This window comes from Schistocerca serialis, chromosome 1, assembly GCF_023864345.2.
Source record: "Schistocerca serialis cubense isolate TAMUIC-IGC-003099 chromosome 1, iqSchSeri2.2, whole genome shotgun sequence".
NCBI lineage: Eukaryota > Metazoa > Arthropoda > Insecta > Orthoptera > Acrididae > Schistocerca > Schistocerca serialis.
Window position 1 is genome coordinate 356,348,237 of NC_064638.1, and position 14,902 is coordinate 356,363,138.

Genomic DNA, 14,902 nt, shown 5'->3' on the forward strand with positions numbered 1-14,902 from the left:
CATTAGATAAATTTATCATTTCCTGTGTCTTCATAGATAATTTTTGTTGTTTCGCTCTCTGAGGAGCCAAAACAGACGATAAAGCAAATAAAGTTACTTCAGGGCCCATTACATTGGGAAGGTCTTCAATTGCATTTTGTAAATCGTGCATAAATGTTTGTGTATTGTAAAGTTGGAATCAAGTGATTGCACAACATCGAAACTGCGATCAGTGAAGGGTACACTGGTTCAAGTTGATGCACCTACCACAGAAGGCCCTAAAACAAAATTTAAAAAAATGGTATATTAGTATGTGTCATGATATATGGCTAACAGGTTTAGGCATAAACATGAGAGGGGTTCTGTCAAGTTTTGTGTGTGCTCCACTGAACTAGTTTTACCAAAATTTATTGGACTGTTTTTAACAAAAATTGTTTTGTTTTTGCTGACTTACCATGAATTCTATGTATACTAGTGTTGCAGACAACCCCATCTAAAAACTTGAAGAAGAGTTCCTCCTTCTTTTGTAGTATTACTTTGACATTCCCAGTCTTCTTCAAACCAGTCTTACGCTTAAGTCGTGATTTCATGTTGTACACTTCTCTTAATGTTTTTTATTTCTTTTTAAAAACTTACCCTATCGTATCTGAATTTCTTTCAAGCTACCAGGTTTCTCTTTTCTTGTGTTAGGTGTTTGTGATTTGCTAATAATCACTGGTTAATCTTTTACTGCATTAATAAAAGCAAATTCTGAGTCTTTCATCCCTGCACACAAACATGACTAAAACACACAGTTTCTATTCACAAATGTAATCGCAACACACACTCTTTGGCACACTGATGTATACAGACTGAGAACCAAAGAGGTTTTATTTCAGTATTCTTGCCGGGAACTTACTCAAGGAGGAGGGGAGGTAGTGAGAAGAAAATACTCCATGGTGAGAGAATAGGCTACGAATTTTTTTTATTCATATGGAATTGAGGACTTACTCAGAGAATGCTCTTTTGCTCTGAGAATCTTCTCCAGGGAATGTTCTCATTTTTTATTCATACAGCCTAGTGGTATTATTAGCAAGATGCCATTTAGGTTGCAGTTATATTTGCCTGTGCAAAAACTTTAAGTCAGCATTCAGTTACTAGGGATGTATGTACTTTTGGAAAAGAAATATATATTTTCATTTTTTTATTTATCACTTTTTAAATATTTATGAAAAACTGACAGTGTCCAGATTCCTCTTTTAGCTGCAGGAAGTTGTACAGTACTAGCAATAGTAAGTGAGTATGAAACCATTGTGTTCTGCTTTGAGTATAGTGAAATGAGGATGAAGTCTCTGCCCCCATTCGGATGTAGATATGGGCTGTATCTCCTCCACATGACAGTGTGTTACCAAGAAGCTGTTTTTATTTATAGTGTTTTGATCTGATGAGTCTCAAGAGCATGTTATTTAAAGCTGCTGTAAGCCACAATACTATTTCTTTTGACTAAGTTAAAATAAATCTGAAAGTTTTCTGCGTAGTGTTCTGCATACCTGTTGTTTGGTTACCAGTGTGGTTCCACTTGTTCTGCATTTTTCATTAGTAATTGATTTATGTTGAAAGATAATTGCCTAGTAGTGGTATAATTTTTATGGCAAATATGTATAGGTACTAGATTTATTATAATAGTTGTTTTAAAGTTAAATGCGGAATTGTGTGTGTGATTCGAAGCTTTCTTATTTTTAAACCATGCTGTTCTCAAATTAACACCAAGAGAATACTGTAAAGGAAAAATTTCCTCATTTGTTGTGTGATTTATTTAATAGCAAGCCTTGCTCAAATTTTCTCCAGTATCAGTTCCTGAATATAATATGTGGTTTAAATGGATAACTACTCTCAGCATGATTTTCCAGTCATATGTTGAGTGGTATATGTATTACATCTATATTTGTCATTTAAAAGTGGGTTGTGGAACCATTAACAAAGTGTGGTATTGATACCATTTGCTGTATGTCGTATATAAGTATGGAAAACTGTTGTTTTTGAATGTGCTGATACATGAAAATTATTGCAACATTATACTCCTTGCAGTTAATTTCTATTTATTTCACAGTGTTGAATTACCTATGTTTTCCTGCCCAAATAGTCTTTCAAGTTCAGTACCATCACATTTCATGGATTGTAGTCCAAAATACGGAAATTGAGATAAGTTGACTGTTTTTATTTCACCCATTTTGAAAATAATTGTAACAATGAAGTAATTATTTTTCATTGTTCTAGTAATGCTGATGAATGAGGGAGAAAGTACGCGACAGCAGCATGCACCATCACAATCTGGCACTCACTGTACATCCACAATCACTGTCTCAAACACAGCCACAGCAACAACAGCAACAGCAACATCACCATCACCGTCAACATCTACCACTAATGCTACATCTTCTGCTAATAGTACAACCACGTCAACAAACTTGGCAAACACGAAAGAGAAAACCCCTATGTGTCTTGTCAATGAACTTGCAAGATTCAACAAGGTAAGGCAGTGCTTGTGTTTTTATTAGTTAGGTGATGATTTTGGCATGATGTAACCAAAAGTGTGGTATTGGGAGCTGTGCGTTTAAATCTTGTGCTAAATATATAATTAAAAAATTTGATAGAACTGATATTTACTTACAAATTTGATCACAGTTAAGATTCATCTGCCCATTCCCTTTTGGCTTCTCCTTTCTGCTCAACTCCTTTTTTATTTTCTCTTTCCTTAAGCTACTTCATCCATTCCTGTCTTTCCACTCTTGCTTAAACTGCACACATTTTCTTTCATTTTTGTGGGTGCTCCTCCTCCCCACCACAACCTTGTATATTTTTGTGAACCAAAGACTCATCTTGTAATGGCTAAGAGTGGACATAATCAAATTAAACCATTCATGTATAGATATTACATAATGTTAGTCCACAGGCACGAAAAACTTTGTGCAAATTTCTGTAGTGTTTTTGGATGCAATAGTGCTGTGTCATTGCTTCCAAAGAGCAGGAATTTTAATCTTTGTTCTTTAACACTACATGTTCAAAAAGCCAGTTTTGATCTGAACTCCATTTACAGTAAACTTACTGATTTTTATGTAGGAACAATGTACTGCTACACAAGCCTGATATAATTCCGTTTGATCATTTTGTGTCTGGGAAAAAGGTTAAATTGTTTTCTCCATCCTATAGTGCACAAAGAGACTAGCAAGATAGTCACAGCTTGCTACTGAAGACTTTTTGTTTCCAATTTGATTTGCGAATGTTGCATTACACATACCCTCTGATAGTACATCAGGAGTAATTGCATGTAGATTTTATGAAACTGTCACTGTGAAGTTGGAAACAAACTGGATTTGTATAGAGTGGATTCCAGATTTACTTGGCCACACTGCTTAAACTGTAGTAGCTCAGTGAAGAAAAAGTTGAAATTCATGTTAGGAACAGTGAAAACATGCAAAAGGTACTAGGTAACTTCAGCAGCACTACACTGTCAACACTTCATGTAATATTTCCAAGTGATTTTCGTTACTCTTTACCCTCAGCTGTCTTTTTTCAGCTGACCAAATTCATAATAGTTCATCAGAAGGAATACTCTTTCAGCTTGATAAAATAAGACACATTTGAATAGCACAAAATCAGGACTTCTTAAGATGTCTCATATTGCAAGTAAAAAAAAAAAACCTCTTGATTAATTTACTGGAGTGTTTTGTCATAAGGAACCAACTGTTGGTAACCTGAATGCAAGATACATTTTTCCCCAAAATTCTCCCATAACAAATTAGAATGGAGTTTATCTGCATTACTCCGCAAATAAAATTTTCTCATAATAAAAATTTCTATCGTGCTGCTTGTTCCTTGGTTGGATATGAAGCAACAATATTTCTAGTGTTGGAAATTGATCATTGTATATGACATTAACTGTGTGACCATCTCCAATTGGTGGTGTTTCCATTAGCCAGTGGCCACTATCAAACTCGCATTTCAATTTATTTTTTTTTTTTACGTGAGAAGAAAGGCACATTTTTCTCACCAACAAAAGTGTAATGTTTACTCTACATCAGTGAGTGATAATGTTGAAAGATAATCATTGACAAACTTCAGAATTTGGCATAGCTCTAATGCAAATTTAAAATCTGCAAAAAGAACATTGATAGGAAAACAGCAAAAATCAAGAGTTCAGTTGAATATAATGTGAGGTTTTGGATTGCATTGAGAAACAAGCTGCAAACTGATGATTCATCAAGGAAATCCTATGAGAGGGCTGAAAGCTGGGAAATATCGTGAAATTAAAGCTAGTTTTGTTTCCATTGTACAACATAAAAGGAAAGGGTGGCTCCCTCTTTCAACAGATAATCCAGGTAAATGCCTTGGAAACTGTGAAGGCCTTAAATATAGCAGACAGAATTTTGTGAGAGTATCTGTCGTTACCACAGGTTTGTGTGTGGATGTGCTCACTCTATCTGGCAAGTACTTCACTAGCACAGAGACTACCAGAAACCTCATCAACTTCCAGAGGCACGTGATCCAAATGTGGCAGCATCACTCACCTTCCACACCAGATCACCAGTACCAATGAGACATCTCGCTTCTGGGGTATTCTGAGTAATGTGACAGTGTCTGTAAAGGGGCAGAATATATCTAATTAAGAACAATGTGATAATAGTATCACTGTACAGGAAGAAAGCTGCCACTACCACTCCTCTCTCCTGTTATTCTGAAGTGCACATTGTTGCTTAAGAAAAATATCCCCAAGTGTCTAATGATTCATTTCCAGGAAAATGCAGTATGACAAGGGAATTAGTTATGGACTTGCTAGATAATGATCGGGATCACAGACTGAGTGCACTGTTCATTTAAGAGAGCTACACTAGTGTTTGATGCCTTTAAAGGCCACATTAGGTATAAAGTGAAGAATAAAGTGACTGCTTTGAACACACACCATTTCATTATTCCTGGTGGTATGACTACAAAACTGAATGTGCTTTTGATGTCTTTGTGAACAAACCATTTAAAACATTATTCTGATAGCATTTTTGATGAGGATTAGACACTCACTCCATCTGGCAATAAAAGTCACCTGTGAGCTGTATGTATGATTGGATTTTTTTCTCTTGGTCCACAATGTCATCAAATTCTGTCATCAAAAAGTCCAAGAAGTGTCCTCAATTATATTGAGAACAAGCAGCTTTGGGAGGAGAGCAGCAAAAGTACTGACAATAATTAAAGTGAGACCAGACATGGTAAAAGAAAATTTTTGCGAATATTTAACCCATTATTTCCAAAACTATTGAAGATATCCGTACCAAATTTTTACCAATTGAATGTCTGAATGTATTTAGTTTGTACAATTTTTTTAAAAATATATGTTCGTTTTTATTTTATTTTGTTGATTTATGTATTTTTAAACAATTCTGATTTATACAAGATACCATCAGTTATATGACTCTCAAAATGCTGATTGTAGATCTGTATAATCACCACCACTATATGAATAATTTCTTCAGTTCTTATATTTATATATTTATTGGTTCCTGAGAAAATGGGGCTTTTGTCAGAAAATTTAGTTTTGAGAAAATTCAAGTTAATCGGCAAGTCTGTGGAAACACACATTTCTTACTACAAAAAGAAAAGTGGGTGATAGCAGCCTGCTTCGTAATCTGATCCTTCTTATTCATCAAATTCTTCCTTCTTCTTTCATGCCTCGTTTGTCGTATGCTGAACAGAGATTTGAGCCTTCTGCACTCTTTAATCAATCCATGGCTTCCAATGTTCTTGCTGTATTCTGCCCAATTTTTATTCCCAGCTGTTCTAGAACTTACATTCTTCCAGAATTCCCATCATTGAAGAAGATAGCTGCATCACACACACCTAATCTTAGCTTTTATGCCTACAAAGACATCTTTTTGTTATCTGAGTCCACAGTATATTGCTAAATGCTTCGTAAATGTTTGTATTTCTTATCATGGAGACATTTCTTTAGCAAGTCAGGATTAGCCAAGTCTCTGAAATAGTGTTAATGGCCTCCATTATTGCTTCAGGTACTGAATGTTTATGTTTGAAATCATCTAATTTGCCCGCTGCCTCTGCTTTTTCTACATTTGCACCATGTATCTCGTGTGGGCCACTTGCACCATGTATCTCGTGTGGGCGTGCACAAGGTATGTTCTGGGTTAGTATCTGTGGACAGCCAGTGAAAATATGTTGCCCACATCACTCTTTTCATGCACCCAAAATCGTGTTTTCTTTCATGGTTTTGCTGTAGTATTCCTGAAATTCATCAGTAAGCCTTCCAGCATATTTTATACTTTTCCCTATCTGAAAATTTGGTATCACTAAGTTTCTTTTTCAGCTGACGAAGGTGGATTCACATCCTTTTCTTTACATGGCCTGCACATTCAAGCTTTTTAATAGGTTCATCATTGGGTTTGCGTTTTAAAACAGTGTTGAAGGATTTGCAGCCTCCATCTCATAGACATTTCAGATATAAAACTCCGTACTCTGATTATGAATGATGAAATATAGCCATAGCTGATGTTGTTGCCATACTACCACTTGACCCTTCCTAGTTCTTTGTGTATGAGGGCATTTAGACACTCTTTTTTTTCCTCATCAATATCACCTACTAGGGTTCATCTTTGACAATATGTAGTGAGAATTTCAGAGTCCTTTCCAGTTTCGACACTTGTTGCAGTAGCAAATCCACTTTTGGAAGTATGGCCCTTTTTTGCCATGACCCATGAAATGCTACACTAATATGTTTTACACTAACATTCTCTTTGACTGCTTCTACAGCGACAATTTTTGTGGATTCTGTCGCAACAGAGTATATACAGTTGCCATAATTACAGTATACTTCTCATATTGTGTGGGAGGGTTTGGTAGATACAAGGGTGCACAAAGTAGTCTACCACCACTACTAGCTTTCCCATAACACTTAAGTCCATAAAATAACCTCACAGTGGCTTCATATAGTTCATTACTTCTGCATTTGGTAGAAGTTAGAAATGATCTATCAACACCACAGTTTTTGCATGTGATTTTAAGTTCACAGACTAATCCATTTCCGATAGTCACATTTGCAGAAAGCACTACATCTCCACCACATCACTTGCATCCTACAGTGTCTTTCAATACTGATGTTAAAATATTCAAATCCATGATTATATTTACCTTCATGGATAGGTAATGCATCTCCTAGACAGTGAGCTTTGCAGTTTTTTGTGGAGTGGGAGGAATGTCGACACTCTTCTCACCACTACAACTATTACTTCGCCCAGTTTCACTACTATCCACAACCGGTGTAGCTCTGTAGGACCTTTTCCTTTGCTCTAGCATCTCTTGAAGATGCCTTTCGGTTTAATCATTTAAAATGAGAGCAACAACACACAACAGTTTCTTTATAAACACAGCACACTATCAAATATTGAAATGTTTGTTTTGTTTTCAAAGATTTACAAGCACATGAACAAAGAAGTTCAATAATCAGCATAAGCATTCTGTGGTAAAAAAATTCAAAGAGAACATAAAAAAGCCACAGCCTTCTATGGCATGTTGTTTCTCAGAGTTGCATACAAATCTGAAAGAATGTCGAGACATCATGATGTGTCAAGTAAACGCTTAAAAAAAGAAAGAAGAAAATTGGTGCCTGATTCCTGCTCATTCCATGAACTTTAATACCATGGAGCATGTATAGGATGTTTTGGGGAGACGTATCACGTCCATATGCACCAATAACCATCCAGCAGTTGTCAACTGTACTGGAATGCCCTACTTCAAGAACTCCTTACCAACCTTGTGACCTGCTTGGGAGCATGTTGCAGAGCATGCATTGCTGTCTGTGGTGATCATATATCCTGTTAAGAATCATGTCGTACCTTTTGTTATGTCCAGGATACCATCATAAATCATTGTGACATGAGTGTAATTATTGTTTTTTGTATATCATTTCAGTTCATCTCTATGTGTGTTTCTTTCAGTTAGCTTCTGTACTATACTATAGCAGTTCTTTCTCTTTATGATCCAAATTTAATTGAGTTATGTTACTTGGCAGTCTCATCATGCAAAAGTTACCTTCGTCCTTTAGTTTTGTGCTTTATTATAGATGCATTATGCCTTGGTTATACTTAATTTCCAGCACTTTCATGGGAAGATTGGTTCATTAAGTAGTGTATGACAACCTATAGAGAAATGCAATAGTGCTTACAACATCCATAGTGGTCATTAGGGGACACTTTATGACAATGTGTCCTGTTCTATGTTCTATTACTCCAATTGAAAGGGACAATTGTGTGGTCGTGGAAATGTTACATGTGAAAAATATGATAAAGGGTACACAGCAGTCATCAAAATAAACATCTCCTGACATATATTTTGACCATCATTGAAAGGCACTGTAGTCACCTTTAACATACTCATTAGCTCAAATGCAAGATTGTTTACTCCAGTTGATCATTTTGGACAGCTGTGTGGTCATCTGGAATGCCAGTGTTTATTTTATCATCTGCCTTCCTTTATTAACTGACCCTGAGAAGAGACCATCAGGTTTAATAAAAATGAAATGTGAACTGAAAAATTACATCAAAGTGTACGATCTTCACTTTTTACATAATGTGCATGTTGTTAACAGCCTGCATGCTGTAAGTGGACACACAAGAGCTTGTTGGTTTGATTCAAGGCCTGTTTCCTTTCAGGTAGGAAGAATTTGTGGAATGACCTATCTTCATAAAGCATTGCAAAAAAGGTGGCATTTTATTTTCTTACTGCGTGCTCATGCCCTCTTAATTTTAATAGTAATTTACGGGTGTCAGTTTGTAACTGATCTATGACACTTATTTAATTTGTGGTTGGCAGATGAGCAGCCTATGTAGTTTTCTATAATCATCTGCATCTGAACATCTTGGCATATATTCCAATGATATCATCATTTATTCCAACAATGTCAGCAGGTTCCTCTTTATTCTTTGGGCAATTGCAGCCTTGCAGTGCCTTTCTCAAGATTGAAATGATCATCTGAAATGACAAGTAAATTGTTTGATTTGGCAAGCATGGGAAAGAAAAGAATTAGAAAATTCTGACATTAGTTTAATATTTATTGACAAGCACTGCCATATTAATTCTTCGACCTCTGAGGCTTTGAGAAAAATATTTTGATAAAAACACTGTCAGTAAAATTGCAGACAGGATGTTGCAAAAGGAGAACTAGTCATGCAAGGTGAGGCCAACAGATTGAATGAATAAAAAGATACATCTATTTATAGGAATGCATATTATTGTTTGCTGTGGATTGGTTAAATACGCCACTGTCTGTGGATACTGCGTGTGTGTGTGTGTGTGTGTGTGTGTGTGTGTGTGTGTGTGTGAAAGAATTGTTAACATGTAAGCACTCGGTTCTCTTGATTCCTTTGTTACTTTTAGTTTTTGGAAATATCAAAAATGCTTATTCTCACATGACCAACTGGCAGTTTCATTGGTTTAATTCTCTACAGATAATTCGTTTTGTTCAGTTATACTACATAAATCTCAATTTGTGTGATTTGGATTTTGGCAAAAATAAATTGGGTTATGTGGCTACAGGCCTTCATGAGTTGTCATTCTTGTTACTGTAACATTTTCTGCAGTAAGAAAGTGTGTGGACGCAAAAAATTATGGGAGGGCTGCTAATATTTCCACTGTTCAACATTCAGAAGTCTTTGGAGTGAATCTGAAAGACTGACAGTGAAGTGCTCCCATTCGCCTATATATTGGTAGAACAAGTTGATTGCATATGAGATACAAAATTGTTAAGGCTTTCGTGGCCACTTGTTGTCAAATTGCCTGTTGCATTCTGTCTCTGGTTCTTCAGACGACGTTTGTCTGACGATTTTTCTTACGTTTCGCCAGCTTAAGTGGCTGGCATTGTCAAGGTTTCACCCTCCATTGCTGGTGGTGGACTGAAACGGAGCTCGCAGCCGCAGACTATATGTAGCTGATGCGCCAATGTCCGAGGGCTTCTCTGTGGTCATTTCCGGTGCGGTTCTCCTCTGGCTACCTTCGACGGTTGTTGGCTACGCTACAGGAAGCCAGGATCCTTTTACCTTGAGGCTTTCCTCTTTCTTGTTGAAGCTGTTCTCACATGTGTGTATTTCTGCAGCTTCTCTGTACAAGCGGGTGTGATAGTTCTTCTCTACAGCCAGAACTTCCGTGTTGGCGAATTTTACTACGTGGTCAGTTTCTCACAGCGTGTGCTCTGCCACAGCAGTTTTCTCCACCTGCCCCAACCTGGAGTGTCAGTTGTGTTCTGTAATACTGGTGTTGATCAATCGTCCAGTCATTCCAACTTGAACTATGCCGCATGTGATGCGGCTGCAAGCTCGGCTTCAGTCCACCACCAGCAATAGAGAGTGAAACTTTGACAATGCCAGCCCCTCATGCTGGCGAAACGTCAGAAAAATCATCAGACAAACGTCAGCCGAAGAACCCGAGACAGCAGGCAACAGGCAGTTTGTATATGAGATCACGGCAAATCCTTGTGAAACAAAAAACACACAGGGAGCATAGATACATGCTACAGTGATCCTGTGTAAAGGTCATTGATTCACAAATTTTGGTCAAGAGGGGGACAGTACTGTCAGCTCTTATAGTTGACTATTGCCAGTTATATATTCCACATTTTCCTAAGGTTAAAACCATCAACAAGTATAACTAAATCAATTATCAAATGTACTTCAGTAGCTCCCCTGGAAAGTAAACCTCAGAAGGATGAAACAGATGTTAAAAGCTGGATATTTTTTATCGTCCATGCTTGTCTGTATGCAGTGCTCAGCCACAGCAGATCGATCAGGCTGTAGCAGTCAGATATACAGAAGATACGATGCACAACATTCTTCAACTGTCTGTAAAATTTGCTGTGCATTGAATATATTTTACATACAGTTCAAGAACATTTTATAGTTGTTACATGGTCATGTTACTGATATATTTATAACTACATGAGCTGGAGTCCTACAGTTGCCAAAGACATGTAAAATTTCTTTGTCAATGTTATGTTTGTTTTTGTTGTGCACTGTATATTGTTTTCTTCCTTGCTGTTTTAGATTCAGCACCAGTACCGTCTGACAAATGAACAAGGACCACCCCACAAAAAACGTTTTACAGTTACATTAAAGCTAGGTGATGAAGAGTATTCAGCCGAGGGTGCGAGTATTAAAAAAGCACAACATTCAGCTGCAAGTGAGGCCCTACAGCACACACAATACAAGCATCCTCCGCCAAAAACTTCTCGGAACATTAGAACAGGAAAAAGTAAGTGTTACAGAATATTTACATGTGCTATTCTGTATCATTTAAATGTTGATAAAGGCTGTTGGAACTTGAATAGCTTAATGTATGTGTGTTGGGAGATAATGGAAACTGATTAATAATTGCTCCTTGAATAATTGGAAAAAAATTGTGTGGGAAGAATAATTGAGAGATATTGGAAGGTAATTTACGGATCTGTATACAATTCTGGGTGACTTCAACTGATACCAATATTAGCAGACTTCAGTATCAATACATTCAAGGTCAGCATTCATAATTTGCATTACGTACTGCTTTACATTAATTGCTTTGTGTGTAGTCTTGATTATAACAATGCCGATGCAGTATCACTCCTCCACTATTCGTGCAAATTCCTCTTTATCTACTCTGAACCTCCTGATGCAGGATCTCAGCACTGGGCAAAATGATGAACAACAGGACTGCACATCTTGCATACGTGAATTAATTTTACCTTTCTAATAACTTCTTATAAGACTTTTCATGTATGATTGAGATACATATGTTTTAACAATGCGAGTACGACGGATCCAAGCATACGTCTGCAATCTGCCACTTATAGAAACAAAATGCGAAGATGCAGGAATTAATAAATTGAAGAACTTATTTCTTCTTTTGTTTCATGCAGATGTATCGAAACATGATCCTTGCCACAAAATCACCCGTTAATTTACCTTTGGTGTTGTGTATATCCCCTTCAGTTTACATGTAGATTACGAGTATAAAAAGAAAAGAAAAAAAAATTGTATGATTCAACACAAACTCTAGTGAACTGCAGCTGATCAAACCTATTTTTTTATTCTCTTTTGTGTGGAGGTAATGGAAATTCATGTATGGAAAGAGAAAGAACTTGAGAAGTTTGTATGCTGCTGCTCTGTCTGAACTGTAAGGGTTGTAGAAGTGCTGAGTTGTCAACAGACACTTAAAGGAGAATGAAAACTTTACTAGCCCTTGGATGAATCCTCTAATGAGCTGGAGTGTGCGCGCCCCCACACACACACACACAAAGTGGTGCTACGAAGTGTGTTCAGCCGCCACTGTGTGTGTGTGTGTGTGTGTGTGTGTGTGCGTGCGTGCGTGCGTGCTATCTGGTGAGTTGTCTCCTTTACTTCTGCCAGAACTTTCCTTACCACATTTTTATGAATATTGATCGCCTCTGACAGTTGAAAGACTTGCGACAGGCCAGTGGTTCATGCACCAGGCCAGTGGGTCATACAGCATTATTGTTATGATAAAATTTGAAAATATGGTAAAGCCTTTATAAACATCCTTAAAACATCCATAGTGTATATTTCTTTCTTTAATTGCAGTGAACACAAACAAATTGCCATCAGTTGATTGTTTTTGGTCCTTAATGACGATCTTAGACCTCTTAGGAGGTTCATTCAAGTGAAACCTGGTCAGTGCATCTACCTTTGCCGTACACGTAAGGTGGCACCACGTAACTGTGGATGTGGTGGCGCCATCTATTGGTAAAGAGACTGACATGTGCACACCGTTCGATGTTGCATAGCGTCAGTGTGATTTCACATCGAAGAGAAGGTGGTCACACAAGTTGTTGTCCACTACTGAACATGCAGGCGAGTAAGCAGGAACAAAGAGGAGTGCTCGTCCTGGACAGGCTCATTGTGTTATCGCACCGGAAATGGTTGCGAAAGTGATTGCTTTAGTCTTGGACAACCACAAAATCACCGTGGATGAGATCTGTCAGTTACTGGGTATTAGCGTGCACAATGCCCACACCATAATACATCAACACTTTAACTTTCAGAAAATCTGTGCACAGTGGACCCCACCAACTGACCGCCAAGCAGCGCAGTACTAGAATGTTGCTGTCTTTGAGTCCCCTGCAATGTTATCATGAGAAGGAATACGTCTTTCTATCACATATTGTCACATGTGACCAAACATGGTGTAACCATTTTGAACAGGAAAGTGAGCATCACATATTGTCACATGTGACCAGACATGGTGTAACCATTTTGAACCGGAAAGTGAGCATCACAGTAAGCAGTGGAAACATGCGACTTCACTACCTCCAAAGAAATCAAAGGCAGTGCATCGCTAAGGCTTCTGGGAAGCACAAATTGAAACTATTAGTGACTGGGGAAAAAAATGAGCATTCAAGGATATCACAACTGAGGATCTTCCTGTGCATTATACAACCAAAGGCTCATGAGTGACAAGTTACACAATTTCTAGAAGAGAAAGGATTGCCACAGAAGGCTGTTCCATTGCTTGATAACACCACTTCACATCCTGAAGAAAGGATTTTCGTATCAGATGATGCTGATGGTGAATGAGAAAGTGGGGATAAAGATAGTGACTGTGTCAGTCATTGTACCACATTGCAGAGTGTCAGTACTCTTCTAGATTATGTGGCCAGAGGGGTTTTTAGTTCAATGACATTATTACTGTAAGAAAAATTTGAAATGCTGCCTGGCAAAGTGTCAATTCTTCTCAGAAGCAGACAAACATCACAGACTATTTTAAGAAATAAACAGGTCTACAGTACCTATGCGTGGGACTTGAATAAAATTTCAGACAGAGGATACTTGTTTGAAAATATCTCAGTCATTCATATTTTTTGATTATTTGTGCATCTTCTTCTCCATATCATTCCGAATAATGGCAGATATACTGTATTGTAAAAAAATGAGGTTGGTATAGGACATCATCACTTTAATGACAGTCTAACTAACTTAAAAAATATAAAACTGAAGGATGGCGAAAGTACTTTCAAAATAAATGTGTACAGCATAATATCACCCCAATTATGAATAACAAAATATCAAGTGAACCATAATTGAGACTAAAATAATATGTGAAGCAACGAAGATGACAAATGCAAAGCTAGAGAAAGAGAATACAATGGTCATTAGGGCAGATAACAGAAATACAGGGGTAATTGTTTATGAATGACTGTATTACAAAGACAAAATAGGGTTTTCTTTCTTTGTTTCTTTTTATTTATTTTTTTCCAGAAAATAAAATAATTAGTAATTCACAGAGACTCAAGTGTGAAGCTCCTACATAAAAAGCTCCCAAATTCTTCGTAACAAACATTTTCACAGTTCCTAAAGAAATGTAAACATCATTTTGAATAAATGTGCAAGAAATTAACTAACAAATAACATACATGTAAATCTTCAGGAGAAGTAAGTTGTTGTGATTTCTTACCACATTCTTTATATTTTATCTTTGCAATATTCAGAACATTAATTGGATTCTCCATAATTATGAAACTTGGGAATCTGTATGAATACAGGCTTATTAACAGGAATGTGCGAAGGAAACATAATGAATATTAATTCAGGTTTTTATCCCTTGTGTACACTTACCAATCTTGCAGAAGCAAATTTTAATTGTTATGGGTATTGAATTAATTGCAAATTCAAATGAATCGTAATTGTGAACAACTGTGTGAGAGAAACTGTCAATGATAACTGGAATTTGCTGTACAGATTATGATCACATGGTGTCATGTTAACTATTTACCAATGCATTGTCAACCAAACATGTGTGACTTGCTGTACAGATTATGATCACATGGTGTCATGTTAACTATTTACCAATGCATTGTCAACCAAACATGTGTGACTACTGTGCTGCACATGCATGGTCTGCT

At 37.0% G+C, this 14,902-nt stretch overlaps 1 protein-coding gene across 2 annotated transcripts in view; it reads left to right on the top strand.

Annotated features, from left to right (window-relative positions):
- LOC126470176 (double-stranded RNA-binding protein Staufen homolog 2-like) overlaps positions 1 to 14,902 on the top strand; it is a 257,254-nt gene that overhangs the window by 61,713 nt on the left and 180,639 nt on the right. For both annotated transcript variants that reach the window (XM_050097836.1, XM_050097827.1), the window contains exons 4-5: positions 2,236 to 2,489; positions 11,052 to 11,259. In XM_050097836.1, coding sequence (XP_049953793.1) covers positions 2,236 to 2,489; positions 11,052 to 11,259 — 462 coding nt within the window. The remainder of the gene's footprint in view (positions 1 to 2,235; positions 2,490 to 11,051; positions 11,260 to 14,902) is intronic.